Below are 11537 nucleotides of genomic sequence, written 5' to 3'. Positions count from 1 at the left end.
TGCTGCACGCCCAGGCCGCCATCGCTGCCCTGTAGCGGCGCTGGCACGAGGCCGCGCCCGGGTGGCGCCAGGTGGTGCGCCCGACCACCCGGCACAGCTCTCTGACTGGGCAAGCATCGCGACCTGGAGAGATGCGACGCTTTCCATTTTAAACACGGCTGGGCAAGCAGAGCCGGCAGCAGGGCACCTAGGCAGACGCACAGGGGCGAGGCAGGGCAGGCGTGGGGGCAGGCGCAGGGGGCCTGCGCCGGCGCCGCGCGCGCCTCACAGGAAGGTGCGCCCGCCGCCCTGGCCGCCCCCAAACTTGGACCCCAGCGCTCGCTCTCCCTTGAGCAGCTGCGCGGCGTTGGCCCTGGCGTCCAGCCCCGGCCCCAGGTCCTTCTCGCGGTCAAAGGGGCGCCAGGGGTGCTGGGTGGGGTCGTAGCCCAGCTCAGCCACGCCTGCGCCCTTGCCCTTGCCACCGCGCGCACCCTCCTTGCCGCCGCCCTTGCCGCCGCCCTCCCCCTCGCCCGTCCGCCGCTTCTTGCGCTTCTTGCCCTCCCCGGCCCCCGCCAGCCGCTCCGCATGAGCCTCCATCAGGCTCCTGCCGCGGCTGGCGGCGTTGAAGCGGTCGACGGCCGCCGCCATGCGCGCGGCCTGGGCCGGGTTGGCGGCGGCCACGCCCGCGTCGGCGCCCCCCGCGACGCCGCCGGCCAGCAGCAGCGGCCCGCCGCCGCCGCCCACGGCGCCGCCGCCGGCGCTGCCGTTCTCCAGCTGTGCGGCGCGCTGCTGCGGCGTCATGGTCCACCCGCTGGTGTCCCCGCGGCTCTTCACACCCTTGAGGGAGAAGCCGGAGAAGGGGCCCTGCATGCGAGCCGGAGGAGGGGCGCACGTGGCGGCAGGGCGGCAGGCCGGGGCGGCGGCCGGGCGAGGAGGAAGCGGGGCGGGCAGGTGGCGAGCTAGCCAGGTGGCCAGAGCCTAGAGCCTCCCCCGCATGCGCAGCAACGCACGCCTGCCAACCCAGGCCCCCTGTGCGCGAGCAGGCAGGCAGGCCAAGGAGGCAGGCGGGCAGGGCAGCAGGCCGCGCCGCCGCACGCCAGCCCACCGTGGGCATGGCCGCCGCCGCCGACCCCTGCTGCCGCTCGGGAGGCAGCTCCGTCATCCAGGTGTCCCGGGTGGGGCCCCCCGCCGCCGCCGGCCCCGCCAGGTCCTCTGCTGTGGCCTGCCCCCGCGCCACCCGCCACTGCCGCTGCCGCTCCGCCACCGCGGCCGCCGCCCGGAACTCCCGCCGCAGCTCCGCGTCCCGCCGCCGCGCATCCACCTTCTCTCGCAGCCCCGCATCCTGCGGGCAGGCAGCAAGGGGGGCGGGGAGGGGCAGGCACGCGCGGGCAGGCATCACTACGGCTGAGAGCAGAGCAGAGCGGCGGCAGCAGAGCCACCTCACCGCCACCGCACCTCGCCCGCCACCTGGCAGCCAGCCCGCCGGCAGCGCCGCCCGCGGTTGTCGCCCCACAATCGGCCCACACAGCGCCCCACGCAGCGCCCCACACAGCGCCCCCCGCCTGCCTGCAGCTCCTTGGCGGCGCCGGTGACTGCCTGGAAGGCGTCGTGTGCGCGCGGGTGGTCGCACTTGTCCGGGTGGATGAGCAGCGACAGGCGCCAGTAGCGCCGCTTCACCTCCCCTGCAACACACGCGCAGCGCGACCGTGCACGCACGCTCGCCAGGATGGGCGGCCTGGCTCCGCGGCCGGCGCATGCGCCGCACGCCGCTGCCGCGACCGATGGCGCGGCAAGGGGCGGCGTGCCCGTGCGGCCTGCCCTCTGCGTAGGCCCCCCCGCTGCCTGTCCAAGGTTGGGAGCCAGCCAGCCAGCCAGCCAGCCAGCCAGCCAGCCAGCTCAGCCAGCGCAGGCGGGGCCTCACCTGCGGGCAGCTCCGGCGCCACCCCCAGCACTTCGTACGCGTCTGGCGGCTGCTCCGCCGCCTCCGCCGCCGTGGACTTGGCGTGGTCCGCGGCGTGCTGCTGCAGCACGCGCAGCACACGCACCACCTCCGCGGTGCGCTCGTCCATGGAGGCTGCAGGGGGAGGGGGAGGGGCGAGGGGGTGGGGCAGGCGGGCAGGGACGGGGGACAGGGCAGGGCAGCGGGAGGACGGGAGGACGGGAGGGCGGGAGGAGGGGCAGGCGGTGGGACGGCCGGGGTGAGGCGGGTGGCGAGGGAGCACGAGGCAGGCAGGCAGCAGAGCGTTTTGCGAGGAAGCCCTTCCAGGCTCGCCCTTTGCCGCGCCGCGCCGCCGCCCTGCCCCGCCCCTCAGCACACACCGCCACACACCGCCACACACACCACACAACGTACACGCTCAGCCCAGCTCAGCCCACCCTCTCTCACCCAGGTCCAGCTCCTCTGCAATCTCGGGCGGCGGCGGCCCCACCAGGAACTCATCCTCCCCCTCCCCCTCCTCCACACCGCCGCCGCCGCCGCCGCCGCCCTCGGGCCCCTCCTCCTCGCTCAGAGGGTACTCCATCTGCGGTGCGTGTGGGGGAGGTGGGGAGGTGGGAGGGCACACAGGGCGAGCGCAGGAGCGGCGGCAGGCCATGAGCTCGCGGCGGCGCCTGCACGGCGGCGCCGAGGCTGCAGGCGGCGGCAGCGCCCTCGTGCCGCTGACAGGGTGGGCGGCTGGCGCTCATGCAGCACACAGACGCTGCACTGCTCACCTGCGCCGCAGCCGCCAGCCACTCCGCCGGCGGCATGGCGGGGCCGGCCACCCGCCTGCCCGCCGCCTCGCCGTCGCCCTCCCCCTCGCTCTCCTCCGCTCGCCCATCACCACCCGGCGCCGCTGCTGCTGGCAGCACGCCCGGCGGGGGCGCCGCTGGCCCGATGACATGCGCACCGCCCGCCTCCTCATCCTCATCGCTGTCTGAGACCAAGCCCTCCTGCTGCCGCTGCTGCCGCTGCTGCGAGGCTGGAGGCGGGCCTGCCGGCCCGATGGCTGGCCCCGCCGCCACCGCCTCCCGCTCCTCCTCCTGCTGCTGCGCTGCCGTGGCCAGCTGCTGGGCCGCCGCCGCCGCCTCGGCTGCCGCTGCCTCGACTTCTGCAGCCGCTGCCGTGGCTGCTTCTGCCGCCGCTGCCGCTGCCGCGTGCTGCTGCGAGGCCTGGCGGTAGGGCGCCAGCTGCTCCTGCGACTCCTCCAGCAGGGGCGCCACAAAGGACAGCACCGTGGCGGCCGCGCCCTGCCGCCTGAAGTACTGGCCCTGCGCCCATGGGAGCGGAGGCATGGCGTTTGAGTGGAGGGGTGTGTGTGGAGGGTTGCGGCGGCCGGGTGGCTGCCCCGACTGCTGCTGGCTGCCAACGGAAACGGCTGCTGGCTCACAGACCCACCCCCTGCTCCTCCTGGCCACCGCAACAAAGGCTGCCCGCGGGCCCGGGCTCTTAAGCCGCCGGCCAGCCCTGTGCACCCACCGCCGAGTTCTTGCGCAGCTGCACCAGGTTGTCAAACAGCATGAGCAGGCGGCTGCGCAGGAAGTCGTCGGGGATGCCGCTCACATCCAGCGCGTCGCCGTTGTCCAGCTGGCGCACCAGCTGCAGGCAGGGCAGCGGCGGCGAGGGTGCGGGTCGGCGCGGCGGCGGTGAGCGCGCGGCGGCGGCGGCGGCAGGCCCCACACCTCTCGCAGCTCCTTGCGCAGGGCGTGGTTGTAGGCCAGGATCTCCCGCACAGCCCTTGCCGCCGCCCTGCCCATCTGCAGCTGCTTGTTGACGGTGAGGCGCTCGCCATCACTGCCGCTGGTGCCGCTGGAATCGGAGGAGCTGCTGGACCGGTGTCGGTGCTCGCCCTTCTTCTCCTTTTTGCTGCGCTTCTTGCCTTTTTTGCCGGCCTTGTCCTTCTTGTGCTTGCTGCTCTTCTCCTTCTTGCTGTTCTTCCCCATCTTGTGTTTCAGCTTCTGTGGATTGTGCCCGCGCTGCGTTGAGCTGAATTGAGGTGCAGGAGAGCGCTCCTCCCGTACGAAAGCATGCATCGCAGGTGTTGTGCCCCTGCCTCCCGCAATGCATGCATGCATGCCACTGCATCAAGGTTGTCCAGCAATAAAGTGGTCCAGAGCTCTCAGGCTCAAGCCGACATGGCCAAGAAGAGCAAGGCACCCAAGGTGGCGGTCACCGGCCCTGATGGGAAGGTGAGCAGCGTGTGAGACACAGCAGGGGTGGAGCTGCGCACTGGCAGGCGCACACTGCCGCCATGCAAGCATGCCGAGATTCGCGAAGGGCTGCTGTGGCGCTCTTGTTTGGGGCAGCGAGCGCAGGAGGCTTGCTGGCCTATGCGCGGGTTCACAAGCGGGTGCCCGTTCTGCTCAGCCGCCTGCCGTCCGAGCCCATGCACGCCTGAACCCGGCACCGCCTCCTCGCGCCCCCGCAGGTGAGGGAGATCTCCCAGAAGGGCATGCGCATCCTGAAGCGCAAGGCCGAGAAGAGGGCGCGCAAGGAGGCCAAGAAGGCGGCCATGGAGGCCAAGAAGGCGCGCAAGGCTGCCATTGCCAACGGCACCGCGCCGCCCACGCCCCCCGAGGCCGCCCCCGCCAAGCCGGCCAAGGTGCTGGACGAGGCGGCGCTGGAGAAGCGGCGGGAGAAGCGGCAGCGCAAGAAGGAGCGCCAGCAGCGGCGCAAGCTGGAGCGCGAGCAGAAGGAGGCGGAGATGAGGGTAGGGCGGCCGGGCGGCGGCGGCGGCAGGCTGCTGGCGGCATCGCTCGCGCCGTGCACCTGCTCCCAGCGGGGCGCGGGGCCGCGTGGGGCCTCCAGTGTCGTGCCGCAGCAAGTCCGGCAGCACTGCAGCCGGCAGCTCGTGCTGAGGTGCTGCGCTGCTGCCGTGCCGCCCCGCGCCCCCGCGCCCCCTGCAGGCCAAGCGCCCTCCCAAGAACAAGGACAAGTACAACAAGGAGAAGCGCAAGGAGATGAACGAGAGGAGGAAGGCGCTCAAGGCAGCGGTGCGCGGTGGCCGGGGCGGCGGCGCGCCGGGCGTGGCACCGGCTGCACCGGCTGCATGCGTAGGGGCTTTGCAGTGTGGCGCAGGCAAGCAGGAGGTTGGCTCCTCTGACGCGCGTGGCCCGTGCAGCTGACCCGGCCCCGCCCACACTGCTGCGCTGCAGGGCATGTGGATCCACAGCAAGACGGCAGTCCCCCCGCCGCTGCCCGCCAGCAGCCCCGCGGCGCCTCCCAGCGGCAAGAAGGGCAAAAACAAGCGCAAGCGGCAGGAGGAGGAGGAGGGCAAGGCTGCAGCGGAGGCGCCTGCGGGGGCGGCAGTGGCATCGCCCGAGGAGCAGCAGCCTGCGGCGCAGAACGGCAAGAAGAGCAAGAAGGAGAAGAAGGGGAAGAACAAGGGCCAGCAGCAGGCGGAGGCTGCGGCGCCGCCTGCGCAGCAGCAGGAGGAGGCCGCGGCTCCGGAGGAGGCCGCGGCTCCGGCAGCGGAGCAGCAGCCTGCACCCGAGAGCGGCAAGAAGGAGAAGAAGGGGAAGAAGAAGGGCCAGCAGCAGATGGAGGCTGCGGCCACGGCTGAGCAGCAGCAGGAGGAGGCCGCAGCTCCAGCAGCGGAGCAGCCTGCACCCGAGAGCGGCAAGAAGGACAAGAAGGGGAAGAAGAAGGGCCAGCAGCAGGCGGAAGCTGCGGCGCCGGCTGAGGAGCAGCAGGCGGAGGCGGCGGCGCCGGCTGCGGAGCAGGAGACTCTGCCGGAGAGCGGCAAGAAGAAGAAGAAGGAGAAGAAGAAGAAGGGACAGCAGCAGGAGGCAGACGCCACTGGCGAGGAGGCCGCCGCGGATCCGCCAGCGGCGGCGGCCGCCGAGGGCGACGACGAGCAGCCAGCGCAGCAGAACGGCGGCGGCCCCGCAAGCGGCGGCAAGCCGGGCACCGCTGCGCGCGCCTTCCAGCGCGTGAATGCCGAGGAGTGGCTGGACAAGAAGGGGGCATGGGACAACAGCTACGAGGGCACGTTTGGGCAGGATGGGTGGGGCTGGAAGGCGCAGGAGGTGCTGGGCAAGGTGCGCGGCAAGGACTTCCGCCACGAGAAGACCAAGAAGAAGCGGGGCAGCTACAAGGGCGGCGAGATCAACCCCAACGCCACCTGCTCCTACAAGTTCGACAACTCAGGTGGGTTGCAGGGGGCTGGAGCAGGGCTGGGGGCGTGAGCGGCGCCCGCTGCTGGAGCGACTCGGGGCGCAGGCTGTGACCCGTGCTGCGGTGCTGTGCCCATCCCTGCTGCAGACGACGAGTGAGCCCAGCAGGCCAGCCCAATCAGCGATATAGAACTAGGCAGCACAGGATGCAACAGGCCCGCATCACATGCGCCCGGCAAATGGCGGCGGCGATCCTGGTGGCGGCGCAGGCTGGAAAGCGCTCATTTGACTCGGTCAGCCCAGATTTCTTGTAATTCAGCACTCGATTTCCGTGCCTGTTCCGTCAGGTGTAGCCGTGAACGAAGTGGAGGCCGCGATGTGCTCGGTCAGAATGCTGCTGCTCGCTCTGGCAGCCGGTCTGCTCTGTGCTGCAGTTTCCGTCGACTCCGCGACGGCCGGCTTCTTTGAGGCCGGTCGGGACGGCACTGGCAGCTGCGGGTACTCCGCCTCGAGCCTCAGCAACTGGGCTGACGGCACGGTTGCGCTCTCCCCAAACTCCTCTATCGCCCTTCAGGTACGTGTTTTGATCCGAGTATTCTGGGAGGGTGCGCGGATGGAGCGTGTTGTGCCCGCCCGCCACCGCCTACTGCCGCCGCTGACGCCCGCCCGCAGACCTCCCCCTTGGCCGGATGTGGCGCCTGCCTGCTCGTGACGGCTGAGTGTGGCGTTGGAGACGCCGCCGCCACCTGCCTGGCAGCCAACATAACTGCGGTGGTGGTTGACACCTGCGCCACCTGCGCCGCCGACGCCATCAGCCTGGACTCTTCGTCCTTCCAGCTGCTCGGCGGCCGCCTGGCGGTCGGCTCCCTGCCCGTCACCTTCTCCCCCGTGGACTGCCACCCCGCCTCCAACATCTCCATCCACTTGACTGACTACCGTGTGGCGGCAGGGGGGTGGATGCGCCTGGCCCTCGTCGACGTCGCCGGCGGCGGCGGGATCGCAAGCGTGGAGCTGCGCCAGACACCACTGGCGGTGAGTGGGAGCGTGATGGGTGAGGGCCGGCCCTTGCGCCATCACCCACACCAGCATGCATGCACCCTCAGCCGTCTGCAGCACCCACACAGCCACCTGCGTGCCCTGCTACCCCGCTGCAGGCTGGCCGCCTGGACCTGGTGGCCTCCGCCTGGCGCCGCATGCACAACATGCACGGCGCCTCCTGGGAGCTCAGCGGCCTCCCCGCCCCGCCGCTGGACCTGCGCATCACCGACAACACCAACCGCCAGCTCCTGGCCAGGTGGGTGCTCGCCCAGGTGCCGGCTCACGCCTCTGACACTGCTGGGTGCTGCACCTCCTTACCAACCACCACGTGCCTGCTGGCCTCCCCCGTGTGTGCTCGCCCCTGCAGGGAGGCAATCACCGAGGCGGGCAAGCTGGGCCGGTTTGCCACCGCGGTGCAGTTCCCCCTCAGCTCCTCGCCCCAGAGCATCGCAGCCGCCACCGCCGCGGCGCTGGCGCTGCCGGAGGCCGCCGCCGAGCTGGTGCCTGGCGAGGGAGCGGGGCTGGCTGGCACCAGCATGCCAGATGGGGCGGCGGACTCCAGCCTGCTACCCAGCGCCGAGCCTCGGGCGCTGGTGGCAAAGGAGGCGCCGGCGGCAGAGGAGGTGCAGGGTGGCGAGGAAGCGCAGCCGCTGGATGGCAACCTGGGCGATTCGGAGGGCGCCGGCTGCAATGCCACCACGCTGCTGGGCGTGCTGGAGGGCAGCCGCGCCTTCACCATCTTCCTGTCGCTGGTCCGCACGGCAGGTACCCCCTACGGGCGGGACTGGTGGGGGGGCAGGCGAGGCCGCCGTCGCGGGCTGCCGCCAGGTGTTGAGGGCACCCTCCTGCTGCCTGCAGGGCTGGAGGAGGCGCTCGCCGACCCCGCCACCTCCCTCACCCTCTTTGCTCCCACCAACTCGGCATGGTGGGTTCCCCCCGCCACATCACGCCACACTTCGCAGTGCCCCCGCCCTTGTCCCACCCCCTTCTGCCGGCCACCCCTTGCCCCGCCTGTGCAGGCTGACCGCCGTTCGCAGCTGGCCGCTGCTGAAGTACGACCAGGACGCGCTGCGCAATGTACTGCTGCAGCACGTCATCATGGGCCGCCACACCGCAAACAGCTTCCACGCCCAGCTGGTGAGCAGGCAGCGGGGCGCGGCGGGGCCGCAGGGCAGGCACCCGCCGCATGCAGGACTCTGCACGCCACGGCCAGGCGCGAGGTTGAGGGTGCCTCCTGGGCTTCCGCCGCGCCCGCGCGCCGTGCTGCAGGAGCGGTACGACACCCTGGCGGGCGGTTTCCTGTCCATCAAGGCCGCCGGCAGCCGCCTGATGATAGTCAGCCAGGCCAGCGCGGGCGCCACGGTGCGGAAGGACATCGGGGCGGAGCCGGGGTGCGGCGGCGGCGGCGGCGGCGCGGGGGTGGCGCACGCCGTGTCCAGCGTGCTCATGCCCACGCTGGGCAGGAGGCGGCTGCGCTGAACCCCGGCTCATCCACTTGCTTTACTTCACTCCTCCAATTATGCTTCAGTTTTGCTGCAATCTTCTTTTATTCCCGCCTAATGGTATGGTGATGGGACTTTACACACAGCCTATTCTTGCACTACAAAGCAGACAGCACCCCTCGGCAGCGCCTATGTTCAGCACAGCGTTCAAAGCTAGAGCAGCCAGCTAGGTGTGAAAATGTAAGCATGAAAAACAGGGAAAAACAAACAACGCAACGAGGAGCTGTCGGGCGACAGGCGTCAGCCGGCGACAGGCCGGGCGCCGGGCAGGCCTCGCTGTGCATGAGAGGCGTGAGAAGGGTGAGCAGCGGGCATCAATGTGGCACGTGCTGCAAGCTGGGCCAGGCCTGGGCCTGGCCTCAGGCCTGCTGCTGCTGCTGCGGCCCCACCAGCAGGCGGCGGATGACGGAAGACATGCGGCGCAGGAGGCGGCGGGGCGGGCCCTCGCCGCCGCCGCCGCTGGGCCTGCCCACCGCCGACTCGCGCCCCGCCGCCGCCACCTGCGAGGCGATGACCGACTCCCGGGCCGCCGGGTTTTCGATCCAGCGCGGCGGCTCGGGCCGGCGCCCGCGCCTCGCCATCTGCGCCTGCGCCCCCGCCGACACCGCCGCCGCCAGCTGGCTGGGGTCTAGCGTCTGCAGCAGGCCGGCGGCCAGGTGCAGCTGCTGCAGCTGCTGCCGCAGGTGGTCCGTCTCAAAGGCCGCCAGCGCATCCTGGCCGGCGTCGTCGTAGAGTGCGGCGGGGGGCAGGGCGTCGGGCAGCACCGGCACCGCGGGCTGGAAAGCGCGCTTGGGCGACGACATGGCGCCCAGCGTCGGCGGGTGGTCCAGCGGCGCGATGCCGGCGCCGCGGTAGGCCGGCGGCGGCCTCGCCTCCGCCGCCGCCGCCGGCTGCGGGGACGCCCAGGGATCGACAGCCTCAAAGCCGGCGCCGCGGTAGGCTGGCGTGGGCCGCGGCTCCGCCGCAACTGCCGGCGGAGGGTTGAAGTAGGCTGGCGGGTAGGCGGGCGCCAGCCTGGGCGCGGCGACGCGGGGAGGGCTGGCGCCGGGCAGGGGCCTGCTGCCGGTGCTGGCGGCCAGGCTCTCTCGCGGGCTACCATAGTGAGACTGGCCGTCGGGGGTGGACAGGCGGGACTCAGGCACGCGGACGGGCGCGTCCTGCGGCGGAAGCTGCGGGTACAGGCGCCCCCGCTCGGCGCCGCCCGGCAGGCTGGCGCCCTCGCCCGCCGCTCCCTGGGGGGCGTCTGCTGCTCCCCATGAGAAGGATGGGTTGGTAGTGGAGGTGAAGGAGGGGCCGGTGGGGGTGTAATAGCGGGAGTCGTGCCCAGTTGGCGCCAGCTGGGGGGGCGAGCTGGCGGCCGTGGCGGCCAGCTGCCCTGCCTGCTGCCCCGCCGGCGCCTCTGCCAGGCCCTGCGCCTGCCCCTGAGGCTGCTCCGCCAGCGCCGCTGCCGCGGGAGCAGCGGGGGGCAGCGCCTGGCCCTGCGCCTGCGCCTGCGCCTGCGTCAGCAGCTGCTGCAGCTGGGGCCAGATCTCGCGGCGGAAGTCCTGCACCCAGCCCTGCCCATCCTGCAGCGCCGCCAGCTCCTGGCGCAGCAGCAGCTCCTGCTGGCGCAGCTCCCGGGCCAGGGCGGCCAGCGCCTCCTCGTCCACAGCGCCGCCCGCCTGCACTCCAAAGTCCTCCCCCTCCGCCTCCCCCTGCTGCTGCTCCTGCTGCTGCTGCTGCTGGTGTTGGTGGTGGCATTGTTGGTCCTGGGGCGTGCCAGGCCGGCCAGGCCGCGCCAGCTGGCCGCCCACCGCCGACTGGCCGCGCGGCACGCCCGCCAGCACGGCCGCAGCAGCCGCCGCCGCAGCAGCCTCGTAGTCTGCCACGCTGCGGTTGCGGTGTAGGCCCGCGGCGGCGCCGCTGGCCCGCACCTCGCCCGCGGGCCCCGCCGCCCCAGCCACGACCGCGCCGCCGTCTGCACCCTGAGGGTTGTGGGAGGGTGAGGGGTACAGGGCCGCCGCCGCCGCCATGGCAGCCTGCAGCTCGGCGGCGCCTGGCTGGCTGGCGGTGTCGCCGCCGTATGGGCCCGCGCCTGGGTCAAAGGCCGCGCTGCCGGGATAGGCCTGCTGCCCCTGCCCCTCCGCCGCCCAGGGATCGGGCTGCTGCCCCTGCCCTTCCGCCGCCATCGCCGCCTGCAGCTGCATCTCTGCGGCTGCCAGTGCCGCCTCGTACTGTGCTGCGGTGGGTGGGGCGGCGGGGTCAAATGCGAGGCCGTGGAGGGGCAGCTGCCCTGCCGCCACCGCCGCCTGCAGCTCGGCCGCAGCAGCCGCCATCTCGCCCTCTGTGTACACGTGCACGGCTGCCGGCGCCGCCGCGTTGCCATCCTTGTCCTTGCCGCCAGCAGCAGCCAGCAGGGGCTGCCCCAGCTGCCCGCCGGGCGTGGCCTGCTCCTCGGTACCGGTACCGCCGCCGCCGCCCTCGCCGTCGCTGTACTGCATCGTGAGGCGGCCGGGGCGAAGCTGCCCCACCGGTCCCGCCGCCAGCTTGGTGGTCAGCTCTGACAGGCGGTCGCAGGGCACGACTCGGTCCGCAGACTGGCGCCGCCGCTGCCTGCGCCGCCACAGCAGGCGGCCCGCGACGGCTGCGGCGGGGCGGGGCGGGCACGGGGCGGGGGCAGCAGGCGGGCTCAGCTGGGCTCGTGTGGCGGCGGCGCGCGTGCGGCTGGGGCAGGCGGCGGAAGGGCAGCGCCGGCGCGACGCTGTTTGGCGCGGCATGGCATAAGCAAGCAGGGCCGCCGCGGCGCAGCACGCGCCCCACACCCGCCCCCATGCCGGCGCCTCACCAGTCAGCAGCAGCGTCGCGCCTCCCGCAGCCCCAGCCACGATAGCCACCAGGGGAGGCTTGCCGCCGGGCGGCGGCGGCGGCGGCGCGGCCGGCGGCGCG

At 72.9% G+C, this 11537-nt stretch overlaps 3 protein-coding genes across 3 annotated transcripts in view; 1 reads left to right on the top strand and 2 right to left on the bottom strand.

Annotated features, from left to right (window-relative positions):
* Window positions 1–264: 264 nt before the first annotated feature.
* CHLNCDRAFT_53192 (hypothetical protein) lies at window positions 265–3714 on the bottom strand (the record flags this gene model as incomplete). Its single annotated transcript, XM_005846232.1, has 8 exons — window positions 265–843; window positions 1085–1321; window positions 1435–1661; window positions 1901–2053; window positions 2366–2501; window positions 2692–3228; window positions 3437–3556; window positions 3640–3714. The coding sequence occupies 8 exons, from the start codon at window positions 3712–3714 to the stop codon at window positions 265–267; spliced, it is 2064 nt and encodes a 687-aa protein (XP_005846294.1).
* Window positions 3715–4092: 378 nt separating this feature from the next.
* CHLNCDRAFT_58271 (hypothetical protein) lies at window positions 4093–8589 on the top strand (the record flags this gene model as incomplete). Its single annotated transcript, XM_005846409.1, has 11 exons — window positions 4093–4146; window positions 4386–4667; window positions 4864–4950; window positions 5113–6106; window positions 6507–6646; window positions 6745–7104; window positions 7227–7366; window positions 7478–7875; window positions 7969–8035; window positions 8130–8247; window positions 8380–8589. The coding sequence occupies 11 exons, from the start codon at window positions 4093–4095 to the stop codon at window positions 8587–8589; spliced, it is 2850 nt and encodes a 949-aa protein (XP_005846471.1).
* A 382-nt stretch (window positions 8590–8971) lies between these two features.
* The window catches only part of CHLNCDRAFT_135652 (hypothetical protein), a gene marked incomplete at both ends in the record, with an annotated part of 4058 nt that continues 1492 nt past the window's right edge, over window positions 8972–11537 (bottom strand). Inside the window, one exon of the mRNA XM_005846231.1 lies at window positions 8972–11204. Within this exon, the coding sequence (XP_005846293.1) occupies window positions 8972–11204 (2233 nt within the window). The remainder of the gene's footprint in view (window positions 11205–11537) is intronic.

The sequence above is a fragment of the Chlorella variabilis genome (assembly GCF_000147415.1).
Source record: "Chlorella variabilis unplaced genomic scaffold CHLNCscaffold_14, whole genome shotgun sequence".
Taxonomy (NCBI): domain Eukaryota; kingdom Viridiplantae; phylum Chlorophyta; class Trebouxiophyceae; order Chlorellales; family Chlorellaceae; genus Chlorella; species Chlorella variabilis.
Note: the sequence above shows the minus strand (reverse complement) of the source record. Positions and strands in the feature narration are given on the sequence as shown.